This window comes from Pezoporus wallicus, unplaced genomic scaffold, assembly GCF_028554395.1.
Source record: "Pezoporus wallicus isolate ANWC-B61680 ecotype Strahan unplaced genomic scaffold, APGP_CSIRO_Pwel_v1 contig_6520, whole genome shotgun sequence".
Classification (NCBI taxonomy): domain Eukaryota; kingdom Metazoa; phylum Chordata; class Aves; order Psittaciformes; family Psittacidae; genus Pezoporus; species Pezoporus wallicus.
In genome coordinates this window covers 510926-537818 of record NW_026636887.1, presented here as the reverse complement: position 1 = coordinate 537818, position 26893 = coordinate 510926, and the positions used below count along the sequence as shown (strand labels likewise).

The following is a 26893-nucleotide window of genomic DNA, read 5'->3' as shown; positions in this document are numbered from 1 at the left end:
TAAGTTTTGCAGCACGCTGTTGACATCCAAAGGCTGACGCGTGGCGTTAGCGCTGCCGACAGCATCGCGCCTGTGCTTTCTCACAGCCACAGAAACAAAGCCCCGGGCAGAAAGTTCACTCCCCTGTGTACAAGCCGGAGGGGGAGAGGGCGGCGGCAGGGCTGGGACCGGCTGTCACACACACAAACCTCCCCCCCCCCCCGGTGCAGCGCGCCTCGAACCCGGCGGGTCAAGGGCGGGTGAGCCCCGAGCAGCTCCCCAGGAGACAAAACTCCCCCACTGCCGCCTCCAGCCACCTGCGCTGCCGGCACGACCCCGCCCCGGAGCAGCGGGGACGGGCGGGGCCCCCGGGTCGCCCTTAAAGCCTCGGCTGTCGGCGGCATCCTTCTTCTCTCCTTCCTTTCCTCTCCGGCTGCTCCGCCGGGACCGCGCCGGTGACATGGGTAGGGGCTGTGAGGAGGGATGGGGCAGCGGTGGGGGGGAAACGTGGGGATGTCGCCTCCGGGCTGGGCACCGGCGGTTCCTTAAGCTGCCTTCTCTGACCCGGGTGGCTATGGGCGGCCCATGAGGAGCTTGTAGAATGGCCAAGGGCTGCATCTGTATCATAGTGTAATGTCTGAGGGAATCTTCAGGTGCTTTGTGCCTCTCTGGGTCGTCCCCATATATTGCTTCTTCGTAGAATCATAGAACAATTAGGGTTGGAAAGGACCGTAAGATCATCAAGTTCCGAACCCCCTGCCATGGGCAGGGACACCTCACACTGAACCATGCCTGCTTTCTTCCTCTGGCAAGGCTGTAGTCAAGCTGGTATGAACCCGCCTTGAAACCATAGTGAAAGCCAAGTAACTCTGCCCTAAGCCTCTGCAAGCTCTCTGAGCTGAATGCTTAGCTGGTAAGCTTTGTCTTCAACTTTTAAGGCATATGGAGTTTAAAAATCCTAGCTCAAGTTATATGTGCTGTTAAATAATTGCTTTTTCACAAGTTCAGTTACCTAGGGTTGGTAAACCCGTGGTTTTGAAACACAGCTGGAAGATTCAGACAAGGGCAGCGCCCATTTAGCTAGTTAATCCTGAACACTTGTTGCTGAACCAGAACATAGAGCAGTAAAGGCAAAAATGATGTTTTTCTGTGTTGTAGTTCTGCATTACCCTTCACCAGACCCTTGGTCTTGCAGTGCCTGAGCGCGTTGGTGTACCTCTCATAGCAAGCAGTTCTTCAGCTTGGGAAACCTTCTCTTGTTTAGGGGAGATACCCAAAACATGAGCATTTTACCTTCAGCAAACAAATCTGCTCTGGGGATAGGCAGCTGGAGTGATGAGCAGGCAGAGCTCAGCAGTGCCTCTGCCAGGAGGGACTCTGGGGTCTTACTGGAGCTGGGAAAATGGTGGTGGCTCTGGGAAGAGGGAGAAACCTGTGTCATGTAATATCAGGTTTGCTGTGTTATAGGTTTGCTTTGATGGCTTTTGTGACAGTGTCCTTCTGGAAGATCAAGGTGTGAAGCAGAGACTCTTGGAGTCACTTGTTCTCATGGGAGCAGCATTCCTGCATAGATGCTGTAAGGCTGCTCCAAGGAGCAGAGGAAATGGGCTTGGCTGTGCCATGCATCAGGTAGCAGCAGAGCAGGCTTGCTCTGGAGCCAGGAGCATCCAAGATGACAGTATGGGTGTGTACAGATTTAGCCTGGCCTTAGATGTGAAGTATTCCAGCCATCAATTTGCTGTTACGGGAGTGCATTACCTTGCTCCATATGGCTGTCCTGTGATGTGGACCATGAGCCTCAGGAGCTGTAGCATCCATCCCCCAGTGTCTCTGGGACTGCAGGGAATCAAGGTACTAGATGCTGCTGGGGAAGGGCTCAGAGCCATAAGCCTTCCCCCATGTTGCCTGCAAGTGTGGTTAGGAGAGAGTGACCCACTGATAAATAACTACTGAGATTCAGTGCTCAAGGCAAGAATTTGAGCGGCTTCTGTCTTATATTGCTTAAAAAATATGTAACATCTTAAGGGACTACAAAGTGTGTGTTTGGAGCTTTGTTTTGAAAAATGCAGTCCCTTCTGGTGCCTATGTTGACATGTTGGCTTTAATGTCATCAGCAGTTTCCCAACTGTTGCTGTAAAAGGAGAACAGAGGGGTAAAGTCAAAATGGTTGAGAAATAAGTGTGTCTGTCTCTGAAGTCAGCCAATAATGTCTGAAAAAACAGTGCCCTTTTGGTAGGGTTTCTTGCAGAGGTGATATTTTTTCTCTCTGGAAATGAAAAACCCAACCAAATGCAAGTTCCTTGGTGTCTTTTTCTTAAGGCTTAGCTAACAGACAGGACTGAGCTACTCAAACTGTTGTTCCCTGCACACATTATGGAAAACTGGCAGTAAAATGTATATATGCTGGGGAAGGCCACCAAGTGGAAATAACGTAAAGGTAGTCTGTTGATGCTTTGGTATCTTTCAGAATACCTGCTCGTATGAATTATGTAAGAAACCTTACTAGTAACTTTAATGATGTGGATATCTGCATGTGCCCTGAACATCTGCATGCCCCCTGCAGTCACGTGCGCATCACTTTCTGGATGTTACTTGTTTTCTAGGAAAATATCTTCTTGAATGATCTGCATAATAGTAATGTCCCTGTTTTAAAGGTAGCTGTCCATGGCTGTGAAGGAAAGAATCAGATTAATTTAATAATAATTGAAAGTGCCTTTATTTAGTATTTTGTTAAACACTATGGTGTTGCTGTCAGCTGTTTTCATCAGTTATGAACTATGGACTAAATAGTGATCTTGGGAAACATATTTTTCTTGGAGATCTGTTATGGGCATGTTTCATCTGCAAAGAGGGATTTCAAAGTTCACGTCTTGTACTTGGTCTTATCTTAATGATAATGACCTTGCTCATGTGGCTTTATAGGAAATGCTGACATCTACAATGTGGGCACATGGCCTTTATATGAAATGATGCAAGCTCAGCCTTCGAGCCTGTCTCCTGAGTGAGCTCTGCAGGACACTGCTCAGAGGGCTGCCGGGGTAGCAAACCTGCCATGAGCAGCTGGAAGTGACTTCAGGATCTCCCTGGGACCACTCTATGCTTCCAGGGCTTCCTAGGTTAATCTCCAGTTTATGGGAATGCCTGCTAACATGGATTGCTCTGTTGGGTCATGTATTCAACCCTGCTTAAGTCTGAGCTATGGGAAGTTTGCCCTTTTTCAGGACTTGACATCCACCCCTGGCAGAGCATCTGTGTCTTCTGTACTCTTGACTTGCCTCCCAAGGTAACATCCCTGAGTGTAAATTGAAATAGGGATTCATCTTCTGTGCATGGTAGGGTAGTCTACCACCACCTGGAATGATGTGTGGTGAGCTTTGTCGTGTCAGTCCTGTTTGGGTGTATGTGAGTCTGCTCAAGCTCTAAGAACCAGAAGGCTATCAAGTGAAGTTTTTCCAAATAACCTTCTTGTACAGTGAAAAGTCCCCTTTAACAAACTGAAAATGTGCTCATCCTGAACAGTACTGAGTTTGTTTTATGATTTATTTTGATCTAAACTTTTCCCATGTCTTCCAGTAGTTTTAAAAGAATGTTACTTAGTATTTTCCATTAACTTGTGTTTGATTATTTTTTTTTCCTTCCACAGCTGCTAAGAGCAAGGGCAAGTCGGTAAGTATTTGCTCTTGCGAAGTTGCCATATTGTTTGGGCAACTTTAGCAGAGCACAAAATTTCATTCATCCTATAAACATTAAAGGTAATTCCCACCATAACCACCATGAACACATAACCACCTAGAAACATTAAAATAATAATGAATTATTGGCCATCGTGCACAAAGCAGCCTGGTAGGTTATTAAATCCCAGCTAAGCATTAGTGTGCTCACCACCCTGATAAAATATCTGAAGGCTCTTTGCTGACTGAGCTGATTGGCTGCGAGGAGAAGGGTCCCTGGAGCCCATCCTTCATGTGGCTGAGTTGTCATCATCCACTGACTCTCCCTTAGGACACTTAGATTGCAGTGTTAGCCCTTCCTCTTGAATCTTTGTACTGTTAATGACACCTGCATCAGGAGCCCTATCTCTGCTTTTGCTTTTCTTATCTCCCAAGGTTTTACTCTGCAAACTTTCCCCACAGCTTAGTAGCTTCCTCAGCAGCCGAAGTCTAAGCTGTGCAGCAGGGTGGTGGCATCCCCAGGGCAGGGGAAGATTAGAGATCATTATAAAACATGACCTTCAGGCCAGTGAGGATCACAACAGAAAATGTTTTGATAAAATTGTGTATGTGCATATGTATAAAGCAATAGAGGTTTAATAGGACAATATATAGTGCAGAACAAGAACAGTGTAGGTCATATAGTATCAAGGCGTAACTGCACGTTAACTTCTTGCTTGTAGCACCTTGGCAAAGCAGAAGGTGGTCTGTTCTTGGGGAAAGTCCTGTAGCTTTCTCCTGTGTGTCCCCCTGCTCGTGCTCAGCCCCAGTTGTGACTTGGAGATGTCCACTGATTCAGGGGCAGCCAGTAAAAACCCACCAGTGGCTGCTGGCATGTGAATGCAAGTAGTCTCTGGCAGGCACGTAAGTTCTAGTAGCTTAAAAACATAAATCCAACCTTGGTGGAAGCTTGTTACCTCCCAGATCAGCACGTAACACCCACTTAAAAAATCATTTGTGAAAATGGCGTAACACTGGGGAGGTTTGGGAGACCCCAAGGTCAGATAGAGTTTAGTTAGGTTTTTGTGAACTTCTGGTGGGGATGGGTCCCACCAACCTCTGCACCAGGGCTACCCTGTCACTTTATCTCTGTAGGCAGCCCAGACATGAGAGAAGCTTTGTTCTGCTTCAAATGAGGACATTCTTTCTTCCCTAGCTGAGTTACACCCTATGACACTGGCAGAAACCTGTTGTGCAGTTTAGGTTACTGTGCTAGGGCCTAACCTGACAACAGGTGAAATCATACACCCAAAAGGTTTTCCAGTGGCTGCTGAGCCCAGCTTTCATAGTGTGGTTCTCCATCTGTCTCCTTGGGAGCCTGAAGGTTTGCATGGCTTGGGGGGTGGTGCACAGACAGGGCTGGGTAACAGTCCCCTGTATGATCTCTGTCCAACAACATCTGTGTCCAAGTGGGGGGTAGTCACCTTCAGCTCCTGCTATCTTCAGCTGAGGGAAGTAGGTACCTTCTAGTGAATTTTATCTAATGATGGGATATATGTGGATGCTCTCTCTAAAGAGACACCTCTTTCTGCTCAGAGGATGTAATAAATCTGGAGTGACAAGTTTCTGTTTACTCCTTTAATTTTGGTTGCTTTAAAACTAAATGATTCCCACCTGGCACTCACTTGAGCTGAAGGCAGGTTCACATGGAATGAAAATTGGTTTAACTCCTGAACCCTCACAACATAAAGACAAACAATGCCTTTTTTTTATCTTGTCTGTTCTTAAGTTTCATAACTGTTTTATTTCTGGCATGTTCTGAGGCTTGTTAAAAATATCGCTTCTGTAACTTTCAGAATTAAACCCATAAAAAAGGTAAAAAGAGAGCATTATGTTCAATCCGCATTCCTAGTAATTTTAATAGAAATGATATCATGTGTACGTCCACTAAGAAAAGTAGAGAATCAGAAGTTAAAATTTAAAATTAAATTTCCAGTTCTGCTCATGCCAGATCTGTACTTGACGTTTGCTTTTTCCCTTTGTCTCAGTGGCAAAAGCCATGTCACAAGCTGCTTGGTGGTGACCATGGAGATGCCTATTGCAGCAGCTGGAGACTCAGTAAATACAGCAGTTACTACCGTGCCATTTTGGATTAGCAGTAAAGTCAGTTCTATCAGCAAATCTGAAGAAATGAAGGGTTCTTCATCAAGCAGAGTATTTGTAAGAATAGGGAGCTTTCCAGAGAAAACTGTTGGATAAAATGTTTAAATGCTTTTTTGTCTCAGCTGGAGAGATTTGATAATTTTCCCAGGCTTCTAAATGTGGTGTGCTATGGAGGCTTACATGGTGGGAGTTGTTTTTGTTGGGTTTGGGTTTTTATTTTCCAAAAACATAGGAGTTTGGATATTTTTAGGTACCAGTGAAGATTGTTCTAAGGCTTAGATGCTGAAGAATGCAAATGTGCACAATGCAACGCATGAAGAGCAAATATGGCATTACTTAAGATCTCTTGCAATAGGCAGATGAGATATCTATAGAGGTTTGGGAGCCATGAGGGGAAAGTGAGAATTGGTTCTTGGCTCACGTAAATGAGTGTCAGTCCACAGAAGTCGTGCACCCTCCTAACCCCTGAGTACCTACCCACTCCCACTGGGTCTGTATTGAGCTGTGAGTTGCAGTGAGAGATGTTAGCCTGTGTTGCACAGCTCTGAGTTTACACTCTGTCTTTTGCCTCCAGCCAAGCTGCTTTGGCTACCCCTTGAGCATCTTCTTCATTGTTGTCAATGAGTTCTGTGAGCGGTTCTCCTACTATGGCATGCGAGGTATGTCCCATGTCCTGTATCTGCTGACCATTACTTACCTAGCCCTGACTTTGGTTTGTAACCTGTTGTTTTGATGTTCTTCCTGCAGCGGTGCTTGTTCTGTATTTCAAGTATTTCCTGCATTGGGATGACAACTTGTCTACAGCCATCTACCACACATTCGTTGCTCTGTGCTACTTGACGCCGATCCTTGGAGCGCTTATTGCAGACTCTTGGCTGGGAAAGTTTAAGTGAGTGCTTCCTCAGAAAACAACTAAAAATCATGAAAACATACCTGAGATCAGTGTTACTTATGCACTTAAATAATCTAAAGCAGCAGCTCAGAACAGCTTCAGAACTGGTGTTGGCTCCTCCAGGATTGTTTCTGGGTTTTCTGTTTTTTCTTCAAAGCTTAAGTTTGTAACTGATTCAGGTCAGACCTGAAACTGTTCTATGAGTTAACAGCTGTTACAGTTCTGCTAATCACTTAAGGGCAGTAGCTTGCTCTCTGAGCATGCTGCATGTTTTTCCTCTTGTGCGGACAGAATTTAAGCTAAATTAAGGGAAGCATTCACTAAGCTGTGAAAATAGATACTGGTAATTGTAATTCCATTGGACTGCCTCTTTACCTGTTTCAGGTGGCCGATGAAGTAGTGAAATACTGTGTTATCTGGTATTAAATGGGACTTTTAATATGTTCTAAGATATTCTTTTATTTTGGTATTAACTTGACAGCTTAGTGGGAGGCTTTGCTGAGTTGCAGTTCCTTCTTTAAATGATGAAATCTGGGGGTTTATGTGTGCTATTTGCTCAGGAAAGCAATTCTGAAGGTAGTGCTTTGAAACTTATACAGATTATTTCCAACAGCCTGATCTTGCTCTCCTTTACCGATGTCATGATTCTAATAGTGTTTACTTTGCTAAAAAAGGCTCCATTAAGATTTTATGGAGCAATATGAGCCAGGTATGTTGGCTGACTTGTCAAAGGTCTCCCAGAGACTAGAGATGAAGCTGGCTGTGCAGTCAGCTTGCTGGAAGCTGCACCATATTCTGCTGTGTTGACAGCCTCTGGGAGCCCAGGGCTGCAACCACTGTCAAGGGGTGCTTTCTGTAGCTGGTCTGATCAGAATGACCTGGGTATCTTGCAGATTGCAGTCTAAATATATTGTGTGCTCAGTACTTGAGATGGCGTGATTTATTTCTTTGATCTATTTTGGCTTTTAGCTGTTTTAGCAAGCTGAAGCTTTGCAGACCTTGCATCCCTTCTCCTTTGGTACTTATGTATACCGGTGCTACAGCTGCAAGCCCCTCCCAACCAGACCCTTAACAGGAGGTTGGTAGGATGGCTCAGGACTTAAAACCAGAACTCTAAGCTTGATAAGAAAGAAACCTTTCTTTGGAAAAACATGGCTTTAATGTATAAATGCCCTAAAATACAGAAAGGTGCCATGAGGAAGGCTTAAGTGTTAATTTGTTCAAAACCAAAAGGTCTATAATGACCAGGGAAAGGGGAGGATACCAAAGCACTCTTAAACACTCTTATAGGAGAGTCTCAAACCTTCCACAGCCCACGTACTTTATGCAATGTCTGCCAAGGAGCATGCTGGGACCTGATAACATATTGTTAAATGTGAAGTTCTTGGGGAAAGTGGTGCAGAAATCACAGTTATTTTACTTGGCTACCATCTTTGCAGTGCCAATGGTGTAAGTGTTGTCTTCACAGCATGGCCGTGAGCCTTGCGAATAACTCAGTTTTCTCTCCTGCTCAGCTCAGATTTAATTTCAATTGGAAACTTTCCCCCAAGTTGTTCAGCAATTAAAGTAATTATATGGAAGTAGTATTAAAAACAAAACAAACCTTCAAATTTATCTACTAAATTCCAACAAATAGCAGATTCACTGTTGCCCCACTTTAGCAAGTTAAAAATCTCTACAAAAGGAAGAGCATTTGAAGTCAGAGAAACCTTGTTCTAAAATGAGAAGAATTTGGTCTTCTTACCTATGTGTGATACTCATGGTGTGGGTGATGCTTCCTCTGTCCCTCTAGTATCAGGGTGCTCCAAGCCTGCTGTGAGGATCTCTTAACTTTGTCAAATAGATTTGGATTGTTCTTGGTTCTTGAGCCTTGCCCTTCATTGTCATGGGCTGCACTGGGTTTGGGATGGCAAACTAGAGTTTTAAATAATTTCATATCACTGCATCCTTTTTTATCCTGTTTTTTCTCTGAACTGGAGACCTGGGTCTGTGGCTATGGAGCAGAGCCCCAGCCAAGGAAGAGGATGAGCATGGATTTGAACTATAGTCATGTACTTAAGCTCCAACAAAGTTAAAACTGAACATGCTCTTACATACAAGAAAGAGGAATAGACCCTTAAAAGCATAGGGGTAGGGGCTGGTGTTCTGTAATATTTTCCTAGGCTCCTCATAGCAGAGGAAAATCAGGCTGAAACCCTGCATCCTGTATGCTTCAGTGCTGCTCTCTGATTCAAGTTTCAAGATGTTGGTACACTTACAACTGAGAGAGTGGGGTAATAGAGTTGTTTTTCACAGCAGTATTTTGGGGGCGTTTCCATGTTTAAAGTAGATTTTATTTTTTTTTTATTCCTTGCAGCTAAAATATATTAAAACAATGTTTATACAGTCCTAAAATCATTGCAAATCATAATCCAATGTCAAAGAATAATTCACTTGAACTTCCCCATAGATGAAATATGATAATGGCATTCTCAAGTTCGTTACTCAAAGGCAAACAAGGAAGATACTTAAATATCTCCTGTGACCTGGTGATATCTAACGAATCAGCTTGCCTTGCTTAATTAAACAAAGCTAGCTAAAGTATTAATAATAAAAAATAGAAAAGAATTATTGTGAGGTGTGTGGACAGATTTATAGAGTAACTTGTGATAAGCTGAGTCTGTAAGTTGACTTATGTTACTTATGCTTCTTTATTAAGCATCTTTGCAATGAACAGAAGTCTGTATTATTTGTATGTGTAATTGTATTAACATATCTAAAAATGTATCTTCTCTCTATATAAACAGGACCATAGTCTCCCTGTCCATTGTCTATACGATTGGGCAGGCAGTCATGTCTGTGAGCTCCATAAATGACCTGACAGATCACAACCGGGATGGCTCTCCTGATAATGTATCAGTGCACATGTGAGTCATCTTGTACATGTTGGGTTGTTTTGTTCGTTTTTTTTTCCCCAGGTTGATGAAGGGTGGTGTAACATGCCTTAAATTAAATGTGATTGAATTTCAACTGTTTTGAAATCAGTCTCTTATATGCATCTTAAATAAGAAAGCAAAATGACACGTTTTTTCCTTTTACTCTTTAATTCATTGTCTCAGTGCTCTGTCCATGATTGGCTTGATCCTCATTGCACTCGGTACTGGTGGGATCAAGCCTTGTGTGTCAGCATTTGGTGGAGATCAGTTTGAAGATGATCAGGTAACGTCTTTCAGATTTTCAGTCATATAAATGCTGATGTTTGACCATTGCAATATTCTAATAATACACGTGTTTAGAGATGTGCATTACTGTAGTGTTTCCTGAGTAGCTGAAGAAGGAGCTAGATAGGTATTCATCTTGGAGTATGCAAACACAGATGCTGGTAGTTCAGTTTAGGCTGGTCAGTGTGGTTCTGGCTCAGACTTTCTAAATATCTCTGTTTTTACTGTAGGAAAAACAAAGAACCAGATTCTTCTCTATCTTTTATTTATCCATTAATGCTGGAAGTCTCATATCTACTATAGTCACCCCAGTTCTCAGAGGTAAGGCCATACATCTGTTTATGAAGTAGTTAAGTGTCAGTAAAGGATGAGTGTTGGGTTGCAGTCTACTTAAGTTTAAATGAGCAGTCTGTTCTCTGACTCTTTGTGGAGTTAACTGGCAAATAGTCTTCAAGATTACATGCATGTCATCCAGCTTCTCGCAGGTGAGGTACTGTCAAAAACAAGCCAGTCTGAGATCTGAATTGTCTTTAAGATTGGAAGTACTAGATCTGAAGAGGCATGCTGAAGTCATCAAATTGTATGCCTAATGCATGTTTTAATTCCATGGAGGTACACATGTGGCACCTCTTCTTCCAATGCTTTTAAAACCATCACACAAAGAGTTGTACCGTTTGCTCAGAAGAGAAGAGGGAAGAGAGCCCTCTACTGTGGAAGTAGAGGTTATACTGAAGTGCACCCATGCAAAGTACCGAAGCATCTACATGCATGGGAACACACTTATCCACGTGGCAAGATGTATAATTTTTCATATCATTAAAGGAGAAAGTTATTTTCTCTTCTGCTTATAATGAATAGCATGATCCTAAATACAAAGCAAACAATTCACTTCTCCATATGCATATGGATTTTTGTGGCAAGCTGGCACAGATGGTGCTGTGTGGATGTGCTTGGCAGGAGTCTGAGGAAGGCTGTTTTTCTCAAAAGAAAGAATCTCATGCGGGTTCTGGAATATGGTTTGAAATTCTGGCCTTTGGATTTCTTGACTGGAGCAGACTGCGTGGAAACATTTTAGATGATTGCTTAATGCCAATTCTGTCCTTTCCGCAAAATGACAGGAGATATGCATAAGGCACAACATGCATTTTGCTTCCATGTTAATACAGTGTGCAAACTACCTTGGAAAAATGAACAAATGCAGCTGAGGAACGTGATACTATTATGCTGCGTAAAGGTTTAACAGAAGGGTCAATGCAACTAAATCAAGACACTAATTAGCTGTAAGCTAATTGTTTTAATTTTTATTTCTTTTTTCCCAAATCAAACTCCAATTTCCCTGTTAGAAGCAGTATGGGGGAAAAGATGGTAATTTTTTTTGGTCTTTTACTTTTCCATGTCAGTAGCTATAGCCACACTCTTGGCATCATTTCAGGATGTATGCATGAAGTTTATAAAGTCAAATCACTGACTACTGCTGAGGTGGGTGGAGGGTGGCGTTTGAGCATCTTTTCAACAAGCTACATTTATCGTGAGAGTTGCGTATTTATTTATGATCTTGTCCCAAAATTTTTTGTAACAGAGTTCCTTTCTCACCAAGAGCATGCACTTGACCATTCTAGTAGGATTCTTCACTTCTCAGTGTAAAACTAAATGTAAATTTCCTATGAGGAAAGGCAGGGAGAGCTGGGATTGCTCAGCCTAGAGAAGAGGAGGCTTGGGGGCATTTCACAATGTATACAAATACTGGAAGGGAGGGTACAAAGAGGGCACAGCCAGGTTCTGCTCAGAGGTGCCCAGTGACAGGTCAAGAGGCAGTGGGTTCAAGCTGAAACACAGGAGGTTCCCTCTGAACATCAGGAAACGCTTTTTCACTGTGAGGGTGACCAAGCACTGGCACAGGCTGCCCAGAGAGGTTGAGCTTCCATCCTTGGTGATACTCAAAACCTGCCTGGACATGGTCATGGGCAATCAGTTCCAGGTGGCCCTGCTTGAGCAGGGGGTTTAAACCAGTTGACCTCCAGAGGTCCTTTACAGCCTTAGACAGTCTGTGATTATTTTTCTTGTGATACAAAATTCCCCTTTTCTGTAATGAAAGTTAAACTGGATGCTGATCATCCACTCTGTCAATATTGTCAGTAGAAAATCCTCTCCTCCTGCTTCTGAGTTAACCAGAAATGCAAAGAACAGAAACCCTCTGTAAAATACTGGCAGTGTTGACTGGGATTGTTATTTAATATTACTTTGCACTTCAGCTCAAAGTTGTGGCATTCATAGCAAACAGCGGTGTTACCCACTAGCGTTTGGAGTTCCTGCTGCCCTCATGGCTGTCTCCTTGGGTAAGTGGAACTGTTTCCATCTTGCTCCTTCAGTTATAGATATGATCTTGGAGTAATGGTCCTTCATGGTCCTGAGCGGGTGCTCACATAGGGTGGGCCTCCAGCTCCTGATGACCCCATCTTGCCTAACACAGGGCTGGTGGTGGCTGTGGGGTTGGACTGTGTCCTGCCCTGCACATGGGAGGGTGAGGCTGGGGAACGTGCTGGGTGTGGGAGCTGAGGACACCTTGTTGAGTCCTGCAGATCAGGGAGAGCCTCACGTGTCCCTGTGTGACACGAGCTGCGGCATCCTTGACTCCCAAAAGGGAGCCCATAAAGCTGTCTTAATCTGGTACAGCAAGGCCAGAGCCAAGATCCTAAGTGGTCCTTGTTTTGAGAGCACCTCAAGTAAGCTAATGTCTCACTGAGGACTTCCCCTAAGAGTTAGACATTTGTCTTTAAATAGAAGCAGTCTGTTGGTGTTAATTTGATTTGTTTTACTGCATGATAACATGCCAGTAGGCAGTTTCATTGCTCTTAAATCAGGGTGGGAATAAGCCTTAAAGCTCTTGACTGTTACAGTTTCCATACCAAATCATTTGACACTATTTCCAATTAATCCTGAGTTGTTTTTGGTTTGTGTACTGTAGTTGTGTTTGTAATTGGAAGCGGAATGTACAAGAAAGTTCAGCCTCAAGGAAATGTAATGATTCAAGTTTTCAAATGCATTGGAGTAAGTATTACTTTTATTACCCCAAATCCTGGCAGCAGTTTTAAAAACTGTTCAGTAAACTTGCCCACAGCAAGAATCTGTCATACTGTGGAGAAAGAGTTTTTTACTTTTTAATCTTACAGAAGGCTTCTTATTGACTGATTTAGACTGCCCTTTTATTTATCTGTATCTTGATTTATATGTTAATTTAAATGCAAAGGAAACAACGTAAGATGCCAGTGATATGTAAAAGCTTATCCCAACTTCTGGGAATCATTGCTTCCTCATTTGTGAACCTTTATACAGCCCTGTAGTAAGAGATAAACATGCCTTGACCTGACTCAACAGCAGAGCTACAAAGTTTATCTTATCAGCAAAAATGTATTGCTTATGAAAAGAATGCTATTTACAAGGTGGAGGTATATTGATCCCCACTATATTGGCAGGGTTATGTGTCAGGGCAAGCCTACAAGGAAGGGAGCTAAATCTGCATATCCCAAATTTTGCAGTGCCTCAACATTTCTCACTTACAGGCTTCTTCATTGTCTGTGCAGATCTGCCAGTTTGTTATTTAGCTTGTCTTACTGTCATACCTAAATCTCTATAGGTGACTTTGGCCACTGCTTAGAGTCCTACCCCTGAGGCCCTGCTCAGCCTCTCATGTTATTCCACGCAGAAAGTCTTAGGAGTTAGTGGATATACACTGTATTTGTGTATATCCAATGTAAAGGTATGAGGAGTCTGTATCTAAAAGATGCAGTTTCTCATAGTGAAATGTACTCTCAAAGCCATTCAGCTCTGAAAACATGTGCCTATGATCTCCTACTTACTGTTCTATGTAAGTAAGTCTGAGGTAGGCAGGTCTTCAAGTTCCTAACAGCAGCCTGTGTTGACAGATATTACTGAGCTGTTTGGTTCACCTAATCCTAGCTGCACACTCCACTGGATATGCAGTGCGAGATCTTAAATGAAGTATTCCCTTTGATGCTTAGAGCAATTAACAGAACTAAGTCACCCTTAGCACCCTCTAAATGCTAGGAGCAGGAGTGTCACCTTTCATGACAGAACACCTTATAAATACTTGTAACACCATTAAACAAAACTCTGTCTCTGCAGTTTGCAATCAAAAACAGGTTCCGGCATCGCAGCAAGGAGTTCCCCAAGAGAGAGCACTGGCTAGACTGGGCGAGTGAGAAATACGATGTAAGTATTGCATGAGCGCTCCTGTGCTGTGACATCCTCTGACCCTCAGCTTCTCTTCTGTCTGCTCTAATCCATTGCAAATGTCTTTGAGCTGCTCAGTCATTTATAAACTAATAGTCTGGCCAAACCTTGGTGCTCCCCTGGGATTGTAGGTGATCGCCCCAGCTCTTGTGGAATAAAGTAGAGCTGTGTGAGTTGATTACCCCTGTGATTGTTGGCTGCTCAGGGAAATCCAAGGGACATGAGGAAGAGACTATGCCCTTTGTTGAACAAATACAAGCACAAATTAATTATTGAGTTGGTAAAATAGTAAGCATTATCCTTGCCAACTTTGTTTCTCTCAGTAAACTGGCTTCAGGTGAAAATATGCTGGTTTAATGACTGCAGAAGGGAAAAATGGGCATGGTGTTGATTATCATGGTTAATGTGCAGGGCCATAACACTTGGGATCAAACTGTGGGAGTATGCTTATGAATTTCAGAATAAATGGATAAACACTGCATCCCCCTGGCCTCAGTATAAGCTCCTTACCGTGACTCTCAAAGCCTTGTGCCCCATGGTCTCCATTCACATCCCTTGCCTCCTACCTACCCTGCCCTGTTGCCAGTAGCAGTACAAACCTGGGCTTGTCCCTTTCTTTTCCTTTTGCCTGTATACACTTTTAATGTGTGAAATGTGTTCTTCAGTCACCTGATGTTCAGACACCTGTTGCCTAAATAAAATAACACAGCAACAAGTGCTTAATCTCATGCTGCTGTCAGTGCACATGCTAAGAGGCACAGGCCTCTGACATCCATGTCACCTTTAACCAGCAGGCCTTCCACATCCACTGCAGACCTTGTGTTTTTTTAACAGAAAGCAGAAATAACCACAAACATACGAAGTTTAGAACATGGATAAACATAACATGATGTGTATTTACCTCTTTACTTGTTGCTGTGCTGCTAATAGCAGTTTGCAGCTGTTGTCTTTTATGTTTTTCTTGACCAATTCCTCTTGTGTTAATCTCATTTGCTGCAGAAACGGCTGATTGCTCAGACCAAGATGGTGTTGAAGGTGCTTTTCCTTTACATCCCTCTCCCCATGTTCTGGGCACTTTTTGACCAGCAGGTAAAGGAGAGATTGTTTGGCTTGGCAATTAGAGCTGTACCGTGTCATTCTGTGTACTCTGAGGTCACCCGACATAAAAGATACCTATGGGAGGGTGGAAAAGAATTATTGGCAAATTCTTTAACCTGGTTCTAATATGAAGGGGTAATTGTTGAATCATGTTAGTACAGAATATTCTGCAGACAGGCAAAAAAACTCAGTATATCTGGATATGCCCAGGACTGATGCAGTGACTGAGGCTTCTCCAAATCTTCTATCAGCCAGGACTCAGAAGCTGAAACAGTAATTTAAAGCTTTCTTAGTTCTAATGTTCCTTCCACTATCAGCTGTGAGGTGAAATGTACGGTCCTAGTGTAAATGCTCTGGAGATTCAGGGCTGAAATAACTTGGATGCCAGTTTGCTTAAAACCACTCAAATTTATTATATATACCTTCCACCTTCACGCAGAAGTACAAGCCTATAATTCCCATTCACTTGGTGAACTGTATGCTTAAGACTCATCAAAGTGGGCTTTCGTATTTAAGTATTGAACTATGGATTTAGGAAGGTGCCCTCTGAGAGAATGAGGGTCTGAGAGCTTTATCTAAGTCAGACTGTAAGGAAGTTTGGTCCAGACTGCCTAGATTGTGCTGTTTTAGTCTAGTACCAGTGAGCTGTAACTACCCATGTGACCTATTGCAAAAAGGCAACCCTGCTATGAAATTCAGAGATAAATACTCATTACACGAGTAATGACCTGTATCTCTCAGTGCTACACTGTGGGTGGTTAAATGCTCTTGCCACAGTTGCAGTGATGAATGCTCTGTCTCCCCCTGGGCTCAAGCTGAAAGTCAGCCCTGCTTGACCTGGCTATAGGCAGGTTTTCTGGGTAGAAGGCTCAGGGCAGGTCCAGCCCTGGCTTGGCCACTCGCTGCTGGGCTGTGTAAGGGAAGGATGGACATGTCAGTAGCATGGGGTTCTCGGGCGGTAGGCACAAAGGCAGTGGGATGATCTCTGTGTGCAGCACACTGCAGAGCTTGGTACAGGATGTCCCTGCAGTCTCTCCAGCTAATCACTCCATTTCATGAAACCAGGAACTGAAGTGAAATAGCCCCCAAGGATCACTTTATTCAAATGTTTATGCTGCAGAATAAGAATACTGCTGTAGCAAGCTAGCTTTATTTCTTTGTTGTATTGCATGTCTTCCCCAACACTTTAATAATGATATAATTCAAGACAAACTTTTCAAGGTTGATTTACCTGTGGCATTTAACATTGTCTTCTTTTGCTAAGGGGTCAAGATGGACACTGCAAGCCACAACAATGGATGGGAATTTTGTAGGTTACTTTTATTACTTTTTTTTCTTCTACTTTTCAGATCAGTTTTATTTTTTGTCATAATATTAAAACCCTTCTTTTTTTTTTTTTTTCCATCAGGGATCCATTCAGATTCAGCCAGACCAAATGCAGGTACAGTAATCTTCTGTCTGCCAATTCTAAGTACTTCACAAAGATATATATTTTTAATCGCCTAAATTTAAAAGGAACTTTGAAAAGTACTTAATTTTTTTCCCTTCTCACGTTTATCTTCAACAGACTGTGAATCCAATACTGATTATAGTAATGGTCCCAGTTGTAGATGCTGTGATTTATCCTTTAATCAAGAAATGCAAGATCAATTTTACGTAAGTTGATGCACCTACCTGACTTCAACAGAGGTTCATCTTAGTGATTTCTTTAAAACTGCTCTTCCAGCCCTGATTTAACAAGGGCAAGTATTCAGCTAAGGTACATATAAAGTGGTGTTAATATTTTGAAGAAATGAAAACTGAAAGATATAGAAGTCATGCATACAGGCACTGGAGACTAGAGGGAGAGAATCTAACAGTAAACTAACAATATCTTGCAGTTAAGGGATTTCCAGTTAAAGGCAGAATGTTTGATTGCAAGAGAGACACTGTTTAGATTTCCACTTCCTCCGTGCCTACCCCTTCTCTCTGCTGAAGTACAAGAAGTAGGAATGCAACACATGTCCTTAGCAAGTGTCATGTCTCGGGTAGTCTTAAGTCCAAAAGAAGATGTTTCATCTTCAGCCCCAGTGAGGGGTCTGGCTCACTGGATACTTTTAGGTGCAACTTCAAGGGCATGGCACATTATATCTAATGTTGGTCATGAAGATGCTAGCATTTGCAAGTTAGGGAGGCAGAGGAGAAAACTGTTCTTAAAACAGTTTTTGTAGGGCTAAGATGTAATGCTGTCTTTTCATCTAATTATGAAAAACTTGGGGGGAGGAGGGGTGTTGTGCTGGGAGCACTGTCACTCATTTTTGGACACTCTGCACCTGACGATGCCATAAATCAACTATCTACCTTGAACTTACCTTACAGCTTACCTGAATGTGAGCAGAATTCACCTAATTCAATGTTACATTTCCCTGACTTCTTTCGTTTAGTATTTTAAGCATATTAATATAGACACAAGTTGCTATTCTTTTTTTAAAAAGACAACTTCTTGCATTTGTCATTGTTTTAAAGCTAACAAATGTACTGGATTGGGTTTTCTCTTCCTGCAGTTCAGAATTTTCCAGAAACCTAATAATTATGTTCAATGTTTGAGCCCAGTAGATGCAGAGTAACAGGTTAAGATGCTGCTGAAAAGATGTATTTCCTGGTAGTGTAACTAGGAATTGAGAGGTACCCAGCTTAGTACAACACTTTCTATAACAACATCAGCCCTTCAAATGGTGATAACGTGCTAGTTGTAGCCATATGAGTTTCCCCTCTGTGGAAAAAAAGACAACTGCTGAAGCATTGAGTTAATGCCTTAACTCATGTATGTGTTCTGTTATACTAGGCCCCTGAGGAAGATCACTGTTGGTATGTTCCTTGCATCTTTGGCTTTTGTTGCTGCTGCCCTTGTGCAAGTGCAAATAGATGTAAGTTCAGACATATGCAAGTATTTGCTACTCATATTGACTTAATACAAAAAGAAGTGTGTTTAAAGGAAAATGAGCCAAGACTCCATAATTCACAACCAAGCATAAGAGCACAGAAGTAGAGGAAGGGGAAATATTAAAGTATATTCAATATGTGACTAGCATAATAAAACTAACTAGCTATGAACACGATCCATCATCTGTCATTAACATAAATCACGCATTAAAGGCAACCTCAGGTCTGTAAACTGACACTAAAATCTGAAAACCAGCTGAAAATCCTCCTACCAGGGGGCTGCTTTGTATCCCTGCTACTTCTCATATTTAGCCTGGTGATGAAGTGTGCTAGTCTGGAAAGTATCAGCATAGCAGAGGCAAAGATGATACCTGCTGAAGGCAGGACTCATCACACCTAACTTTCCTTGCTGCAAAGAGAGCTGAATCAGATGAAGGCTTCCCCTGTAGCTGGGGCACCTCTGGGAGGTAATCCATTGCATTCCAGGATCCAGATGGCTAGCTAGAGGTGCCTTCCTGTTCTCATGCATTTTCAAGGCTAGATGCTCAACTCTTAAAATAACTTCAGTTAGAATGAGGAATTTTCTCCATGATGCCTGGGTATAGCAGCAAAACAAGCTTTATATTCAACTCTTCCTCTTGAAGTTGGAAGTAAAGGGTATGGCCTTCAACTGCTGTAGACACATCCAGGCTGTCGTCCTTACCACCCTGTTCAGAAGGCCATAGCTGTGCACACACATGTACTGGTGTTGACCAGAAGCTTCATCAAAGCTGGTAACTCCCTACTGATGCACAAGAATCTCCTGCAGAAAGATAAAGATGGACCTGTTACTGTTGCGCGATGTACCTAAAGAGACAGGAGCAAACAAAAGTATGGGAAGGGAGGAAAAGTTGAGACGCAGCTCTTGATGCTCTGCATGAGCAGAAACTATTTACTTTTAGATCTGGTGGGAAGTGGAACCTCCAAAAGTCCAGTTTCTCTGGGCTATCACGCCAGGCAGTGTCCACACATGCTTCTGTCTAATTAAGCAGCATGAGGACTATGGGAAAAAATGCATTGGAACACAATACAAAGAAATTCAGGAACCCAGGCAGTCATAGGATGTGGGAAAAGCCTACTCCTTGAACAGCAGAATGGCCTGGTAGCGGCAGCAGGCTGCAGGACATAATAGGAACCACATCTGGCCATGAAGGCATTATTGTGGATGAGAGAGTTTTTTCCTGAAGCAGCCATAAGGCAGTTTGAGACCAGTTACAAATCCCATTATTCAAGTTGCATCCCTCTGACAATCACAGATCATCAGGCAGATGTTTATCTTCATCATGAGATAATTAAGATCACAGTCATTATAGTACTTTTTTCTATGTGACTTTAGATAGGGCACTGATTTTTCCTTTTTTTTTCTGTCCTACAGAAAACTCTTCCAGTTTTCCCTGCAGCTGGGCAATCCCAAATCAAAGTAATAAACCTAGGTACAGAAAATGTAATAGTTCAGTTTGAACCTCAGCTTCGGAATGTGACTGTAACATCTATGGAGTCAGTAAGTAAGGGGAGATGGTGAATAGCAAGTTAAAAAAAAGCCCCAAAGAACTAATGGAGTAAGTCAAAGTGGTTCGTAACTAATGGTTCAAAATTGATTATTTTCTAGGGGGTTTTTATCTATTCATTGTAAAGATTGTGAAGAAGAAATTGTAACTATAGCATTATTCTAAGTAGTACTTGGCAAGAGTTTTTTTCCCAAGAAACTTACTAGTGATTTTGAAATAAGTGAAAATTTCATCCTTGCTATAAAGGTGCCACTTCTTAAGAGCAGGAACACCCCTTTCTTCAATAAAAGTCCATTAAGCTCTAGTAAGTCACTGCTCCTACTGTGAGTGACCACTTACTTGAACAGGGAGACTTTGTGTGGCTATATTATACATAAGCTTCAGATTTTGCTGTCAAAGAACCTTTTTAGGTTCTACTACAGCAAAATCTTCATAATCGTATTGTCAACAAAATATGATGGAGCTGATGGACATTATTAAAAATGGATGTTAGGAAGGGTATTCTCTGATAGCCTGTTTCCATATAAGAAGAGAAAACCTATTACATCCTTTTCCAAATTTGCATCGCGTAGAAAGTGACCTGTGAAGAAGATAAAGGCACCCAAACTGTATACTGATGTGGAATCGATATAACTATGGTGCATCTCTGAAAAGGAAGGGTGTAAAATGCTCCACTCCCTACTATAGGTACCACTGGTTTAACCCCAGCCACCAACTAAGTACCATGCAGATGCTTGCTCACTGCCTCTCCCCCCACTATGGGATGAGGAGGTGAATTGGAAAAAAGGTAAAACCTGTGGATTGAGAGAACAACAGTTTAACAATTGAAATAAAATATTATAATAATAATTGAAATGGGAGATGACAAACAGAACCCAAGAAGAAGTGATGCACAATACCATCGCTTACCACCTGCTGACTGTTTGAAGTATTTTATCCTGATGAAATGTATTTCAAATATTTAAATTGTCTTGGTAATAGTCATTCCTATTATGTTCAAAACCATAAAGATACAGCTTGCATTTGCATTTCTTAGGTGGTGTTGCTATTTGGGAAATGCTGCATCACAACTTAATGCTATTGCTGCCTCTGTAGCTAAACAGAATTTTACTTGGTGGTAAACTTGAATTATCTGGAGCAAAAAATACACAGAAAAATCTAGCAGCTATTCCATAATGCTTGTGGGAAGCTCATATTACTTTGAAGTTTGTATAATGAAAGAAATCAATGAAAGAAAATAATGGTCAAATGAAATTAATGCTTGATGCAGAAAACCTAACTAAAATGAAAGGTAGGAGATGCTCACAATCTCTGGTGCTTCAGAAGTAACACACGTGTAAACTTCTGGTGCCCTGAAGTCTGTAACTCTCCCTCAAAAGTGTAGACAAATATGCAGTTGTATGGAAATTCACCACAATCCATTTGTTTTTGTAGACTGGCTACATGACATTTGAGACTTCTCAGTTGCAATCACTAAACATAACTTCTGGAAACAAAACTAAACATGAAATTATTGAGTTCCCAGGGAAAAATCGTCACACTCTTGGAATTAAGACTACTGCGACAGAAATTATTGCTAAATGGGTAAGTCTGCTTAATTCCGAAGATACACATTAATGCCCTAACAGCTTTCTGTGTGGAATGAGTGAAGCTGAAAGGATAAGCTCTGGGGTAGCTTTTGCCTTTGTCTTTTCTCTCTCCCCTTCTCTGCTGTACCAGTGAGACTGGTGAGCTGTAGAAAGAAAGGCAAGATAGTTTTATATTAAAAAAAAAAAGTTTAAAAATTACCAACGTAAATATTTACCTTGATGATTACCTTTCTTTCACAGAGTCTTTAATGTGTAGTCATGTTGTGTTTCCTAGTAGATATGTATCCTAGTAGGATCCTAAAAGAGGTCTGGAGTCTTGCTCTGAAGCCTCTGTTAATTCTTGCTGCTGTGTAATAGTGTATATTTAAGCCATTCACTGGTGCCAACAAAGCATCTTGATAACGGTCTCTTCCACCAGCTGTTTGACAATGTCACATCAAAACCAGAAGAAGGAAATAATCTCATCAGGTAGAGTTTGTTTTGCTCTTAAGTTTTGGCAATAGTGTGACTGTCTCTTCAATCAGCCTCTTGGGTGGACTCTTCTTGCTCAGCATAATTTTCTGTACTGTAGGAACTCTCCACTTGCTGAACACTTGGCTCAGTGTTTAGGGGGTATAGGAACTTCTGGGGCACAATTCATCTAAGCTATCTTGCACATCTACTCTGGGGATAATTTAGCTAAACTTTAAGTTGTATATTTTGCTTCATTGTCTAAACATGCTTTTGTAGACAAGAAGCACCTCCTTTTTATTCTTGGGTAAGAAATATCCTACTATTTCTCTGCTTTTTTTTCTACATTTTCCATTTGCAGATATGTTTATTACTGGTTGTAATAGAGGCTTTCTTTTGATGTTCTCCTCAGCAAGTAGTGGGCTTTTTGCCCACTTGCTTGCTTTTTGCATTAACCACAGTAGCCACACTTTAATGCTTTCAAAAGAGCTCTAAGAAAAATGAAAGTGGAAGACTTGATGCTTGTTGTGCTGCCACTATATAATTAAGAGTAAAACCTTTGTTCTTTGACTTATGCATATTTTGTTTACTATTTCATCACTCTTGCATTTTAAAGGTTCATAAACAATTTGTCTGATGATATCAACGTCACTATGGAAGACACTTCTTTCGGAACAGTGATGTCTCTTTCTGCCAGTAATTATGCCTCCTTTTCAGGAGGAAGGTAAGCATTTTCCTTTACAGTAGTCTAACCACTTGTGCTTGGGAAAAGGACATAAAACTATTTTCATTTTAATGGTACACACAGTTGTATATACCTGTGGTCTGAAATGTGTTTTTTCTGTTCCAGAAAAGATAAAATTAAAGCTACTAGAAATTCAAGCACTTGTTCAGTTACTTCGAAGGTATTTGGATTTGGCAGTGCCTATACTATTATAATTAATGAGGTGAGCTGCCAGTGCTGTTGGATGTACAATACAAAATTGTTTTGTGTCATTATTTCCTTATTAAAAAAAAAACAACTAAACCAAAACCCACGTGTAGAATTATCGCCTTAATTTTACATATTATAGAATTGTGCTATATTAAACAGAAGACAAAATCATTGTTAACTATAAGAGTAATTATGGGTATGATAATGATATAGTGCAAGAATTCATGTTCCTGATCACTAACCTGAAATCTTTAGACACTAAGGTTTTGCATGAAATCGTCTGCAAAATAGCTACTACTTTATAACCAGGTATGCAGTACTTTGTATATAGTATTTATTACCTAGAACTTTGTGTATTTATGTTTCTAGAGATTGTAGAATTGCAGAATGGTAGGGGTTGGAACCGACATTAAAGATCATCTAGTCCCAATCCCCTTGCCACAGGCAAGGACACCTTCCACTCGGTGGCGAGTTGATACAGAATTGCTAGATGATCTAGAACTAGTTGATACAGAACTGCCTGGAGTGCCTTTAGTATACAGACTTTCACTGTTTGTAATGTGCTATCTTACTTTCCAGTGCACTAGTGATAACCTTGGCATATTGTATTCTGAAGATATAGCACCCAATACAGTCCATATGGCTTGGCAGATCCCTCAGTATTTTATTCTTACATGTGCCGAAGTAGTCTTCTCTGTGACTGGGCTGGAGTTTTCATACTCACAGGTAGGTTTTGCTCTTCAGAACTCTATTTGCCTAAGAATCAGTACAAACAAAGATCATCTATGCTATGTCGGTTTTGGGTGGCAGTTCTGTATTGCTGCTTTGTTTGAACGGTTATGTCCTTTAGAGCTTTTAGCAGGACTATGGGCTGGTGCAAGTCGGCCTTCTTCTGCTAGCATTCAGTGTTTTCCATGAAGATACACTGAATTGCATCATTTGGAGACTTGACTACCAGTCCCCAAATATTCTTTTCACATGTTGACTTTCCACTGAAAAGAACTGGAACTGTACTGCTGCTGTAAAACCCAACTGGAGAGTACTTGAATGCGTACTGACACATTATCTCCATACCAGTTCCCTCCACACAGTCTTTAGCAGCAGTTGAATTATACACTCTTAATTCCTTGTCTTCCAGCACCAGTTTTAGCTGTATTTCTTCCCTTAATTCTGAGTCTTTAAACTGCCGTGATGGGAACACTGTAACATGTGGCTTGCTAGGCAGTGATGTGTACCTTGTGTTTGAGATGTAAAATGTGCTTGTTAGTTACTCAGCGTGTACAAACTAAAAAGTGCTTATAGCCATTACCAGTAATCTCTGGCTCCTCAAACCCTTCTCCAGGTGTGTTTTAGTTCTCTAGCAACTTCTAATAAAAAATAAAACAAAAAAATAAAAACTCCCACAAAACCCCAGGCCAACCAAACAAAAAAAAAACCCAAGAAATTCTCCTCCCCCAGAGAACCAGTGTTTACTATAATGCAAAGAATGCAGTAAACATTAGAAACTACATGATAGCAACATGCGACTAAAACCTTGGGTCTTACTTCTATAGGCCCCCTCTAACATGAAGGCAGTGCTGCAGGCAGGATGGCTGCTGACGGTGGCTGTCGGTAACATAATTGTCCTTATTGTGGCTGGAGCATCCAAACTCAGTGAGCAGGTAAGCACACAAACAATTGGCACGCTATTATTACATTATGAAAAAGGTTTAGTCCAGGTGAGAGTCATGGCTGGTAATCTTCAACCACAACTTTTGAAGATGAGAATTATGGTGGATTTGCATTTATAATTGGAATGCAGGAGGTTAGTGTTAGCTACGAGAGTGTAACAGTTGTAGAATGAGTGCTTGACTGAATAGTCTCATTACAGTGTATAAGTAACAGAGTTATAAACCTTTAACTTTGCAGTCTTCTACACTGGTTTTAAGCAACAACAGAGTGGTACCTTGTCTCCTACAGCCTCTTCTAAAGTTTCTATTGATTTTTTTTATTTATTTTTTTTTCCCCCCAGCACTTCCCCCAAATGTGTACACATACACAAGACTCTAAACAACTCTAACAGATACTTCAGCAAAGGTTTCTACCTCTTTTTCTTGCTTGCTACTCTTAACTCTTGCTCTGTCAGGCACCTTTGCTTGCAAGTAGCAGTTTCTAGCATCTCTAAAATAAATTGTTTCTCATGGTGGAGAAAGGCTGCAAACCTCTGGGCTAAAATCCTAGATTAATGAGATTAAAACCTACTAAAACTCTGTTCATAACTAGTGAACCTTCACCTGCATACCTCAGCCTTGCCATAGCCCATCTTCTGGCTTTGCTGGTTTCAAACCTCTTTGGGGTTTACCAAGGGAAGAGCACTTGGACAAGACTTTCTCAGACTGCCAGTGTCACTCCCTAGTGAACCAAAAGGGGTATCTGAAAGAGGGAAGAGCCTGTTGTTGAAGTAAATGGGTCTGGCAGCCTTGGTTTCAGCTATAAAACAGGAAGAACATGAAAGATCTGTTGAGGCTTTTCAGGTGGAGGTAGCACTTTGAAACTAGAGTTCCTGGTCTTCATCTCCACTCTTACTTGTGGTCAGGTGCAAGTTTTTACTGCTGACCTAAGTGGAGGCAGGGTCACTGCCAGCCTGCTTTAAAATGAGATTATTCAACTAAAAGGAGGGGCTGAGTTTTCAGTCTTTTGGTCCATTCCCATGAATACCCCCTCCAGGAAGAGGATATTGTAGAACTTCTCGGAATTCACAGAACTTCTGCCTCTTCAGTGAAGACAGAACTGCTGAAAAGGCTTCAGTTCCGAGTTGCTTTAGTATGTATTATATACATTTAATACTTAGCACTTCAAGCCATATGATACTTGTTATGTATGCTCAGTTTCACAGTGAATTAACTTCATTTCTAGCAGACAGTAAAATGGTGCAATTCTTTTGAGGAACTAACATTGGATAAATTATATATTTTATGTTGGTTTTATTTTTGCAGTGGGCAGAGTATGTGCTGTTTGCTGCCTTGCTGTTGGCAGTTTGCATCATTTTTGCTGTCATGGCTTATTTTTATACCTATACCGATCCAAATGAGGTTGAAGCCCAACTTGATGAGGAAGAAAAGGAACAAGTCAAAAAGGATCAACATATCTATGAAAACCAAGCTGAAGCTGTGTCTCGGATGTAAAAAGTGTATTGAAGAAGTGTTTCAATTATGGTGTCCCGTTAACTACCGCTGCTGTCAGGGGAATCAGGGTATTGGTAACACCTCCTGGATAATATGTCTCATGGGAGAGGTTAAGAAAAACTGTTTTAACTGAAGATGCAGCCTGCCTTAGGAAGCAAGAGAAAAAGATTAGGCTGTCTTCTACTGAATACGGTATCCTGAAGAAACTCAAGCAGAATTTGCACTCAGTGTACCTCAAGCTTAACTATCACAGCACTGAAATACTGAAATTGCACTTGGCACTATTGGACCCTGTGAAAAGATGTATTTTTATACTGCATTTCAATTTTATATCACAAAAGAAACGAATATTAACATGAAACAGTAATTGAAGCTAAGCTGTTTGTGTGATCCCTCTAGCCTCACTGTTACTTGAAAGCATCAGGTCACATGTGCCTTAAATTCTTTTATACTTCTCTATGGTAATGGGAGCAAAGCTCTGGCATTGCTCAGATTAAAATGCTGTCTGTCTGCTCCACATGGCAGAAACTTGGATGTGCACTATAATGTAATGGTTTATGTGCCTGTTAACTACCCATCTGAAATAATATTAATAAGGTGTCTACTCAGGTAAACAGACAAGGGCAAATGATGTTGGGAATAAGCAACAGCAATAAAACTTGTAACAACAATGGAAATGATGTATGAGTATGACTTGCAATTGCATGTTAACAGAACTTGATACCACCTCTCATCTGTGCTCCATCACTTGAAGCTAATGGACCAGTATCAGTCTTCTCTATCTTAATATGCCTGTAACGCTTATCAAATTTATAACAGGGAAGACTAAATTTTTCTGCTTAACAGGGTTCTGTAGCCCTGTGTACCATGTTATGGAGTGCTAGTGGTCTTTGTATAACTCTGGGAGCTGTGTTTGGATCCTGTTCTGGTTGCTGGCACTTAAACCTCCATGCATACAGCAAATAGAGTCGCTCATCCGTGAAAATGGTGTGATATGGAGTTTAGTAAGGCAAGTCCAAGGTGCTCTTCACCTGCGTCCAAGTTAGTCCTGTAC

General features: G+C 41.6%; 1 protein-coding gene across 1 annotated transcript; it reads left to right on the top strand.

The window, feature by feature from the left end:
* Positions 1–325: 325 nt before the first annotated feature.
* SLC15A1 (solute carrier family 15 member 1) lies at positions 326–26547 on the top strand. The gene is made up of 23 exons (XM_057402087.1): positions 326–443; positions 3623–3645; positions 6367–6451; positions 6540–6681; positions 9471–9590; positions 9783–9882; positions 10115–10205; positions 12137–12220; positions 12850–12932; positions 14028–14114; positions 15135–15224; positions 16498–16542; positions 16642–16674; positions 16801–16889; positions 18058–18139; positions 19570–19695; positions 21137–21286; positions 21710–21759; positions 22358–22465; positions 22592–22688; positions 23255–23401; positions 24229–24336; positions 25651–26547. The coding sequence occupies exons 1-23, from the start codon at positions 440–442 to the stop codon at positions 25837–25839; spliced, it is 2133 nt and encodes a 710-aa protein (XP_057258070.1). The 5' UTR covers positions 326–439; the 3' UTR covers positions 25840–26547.
* Positions 26548–26893: the final 346 nt, after the last annotated feature.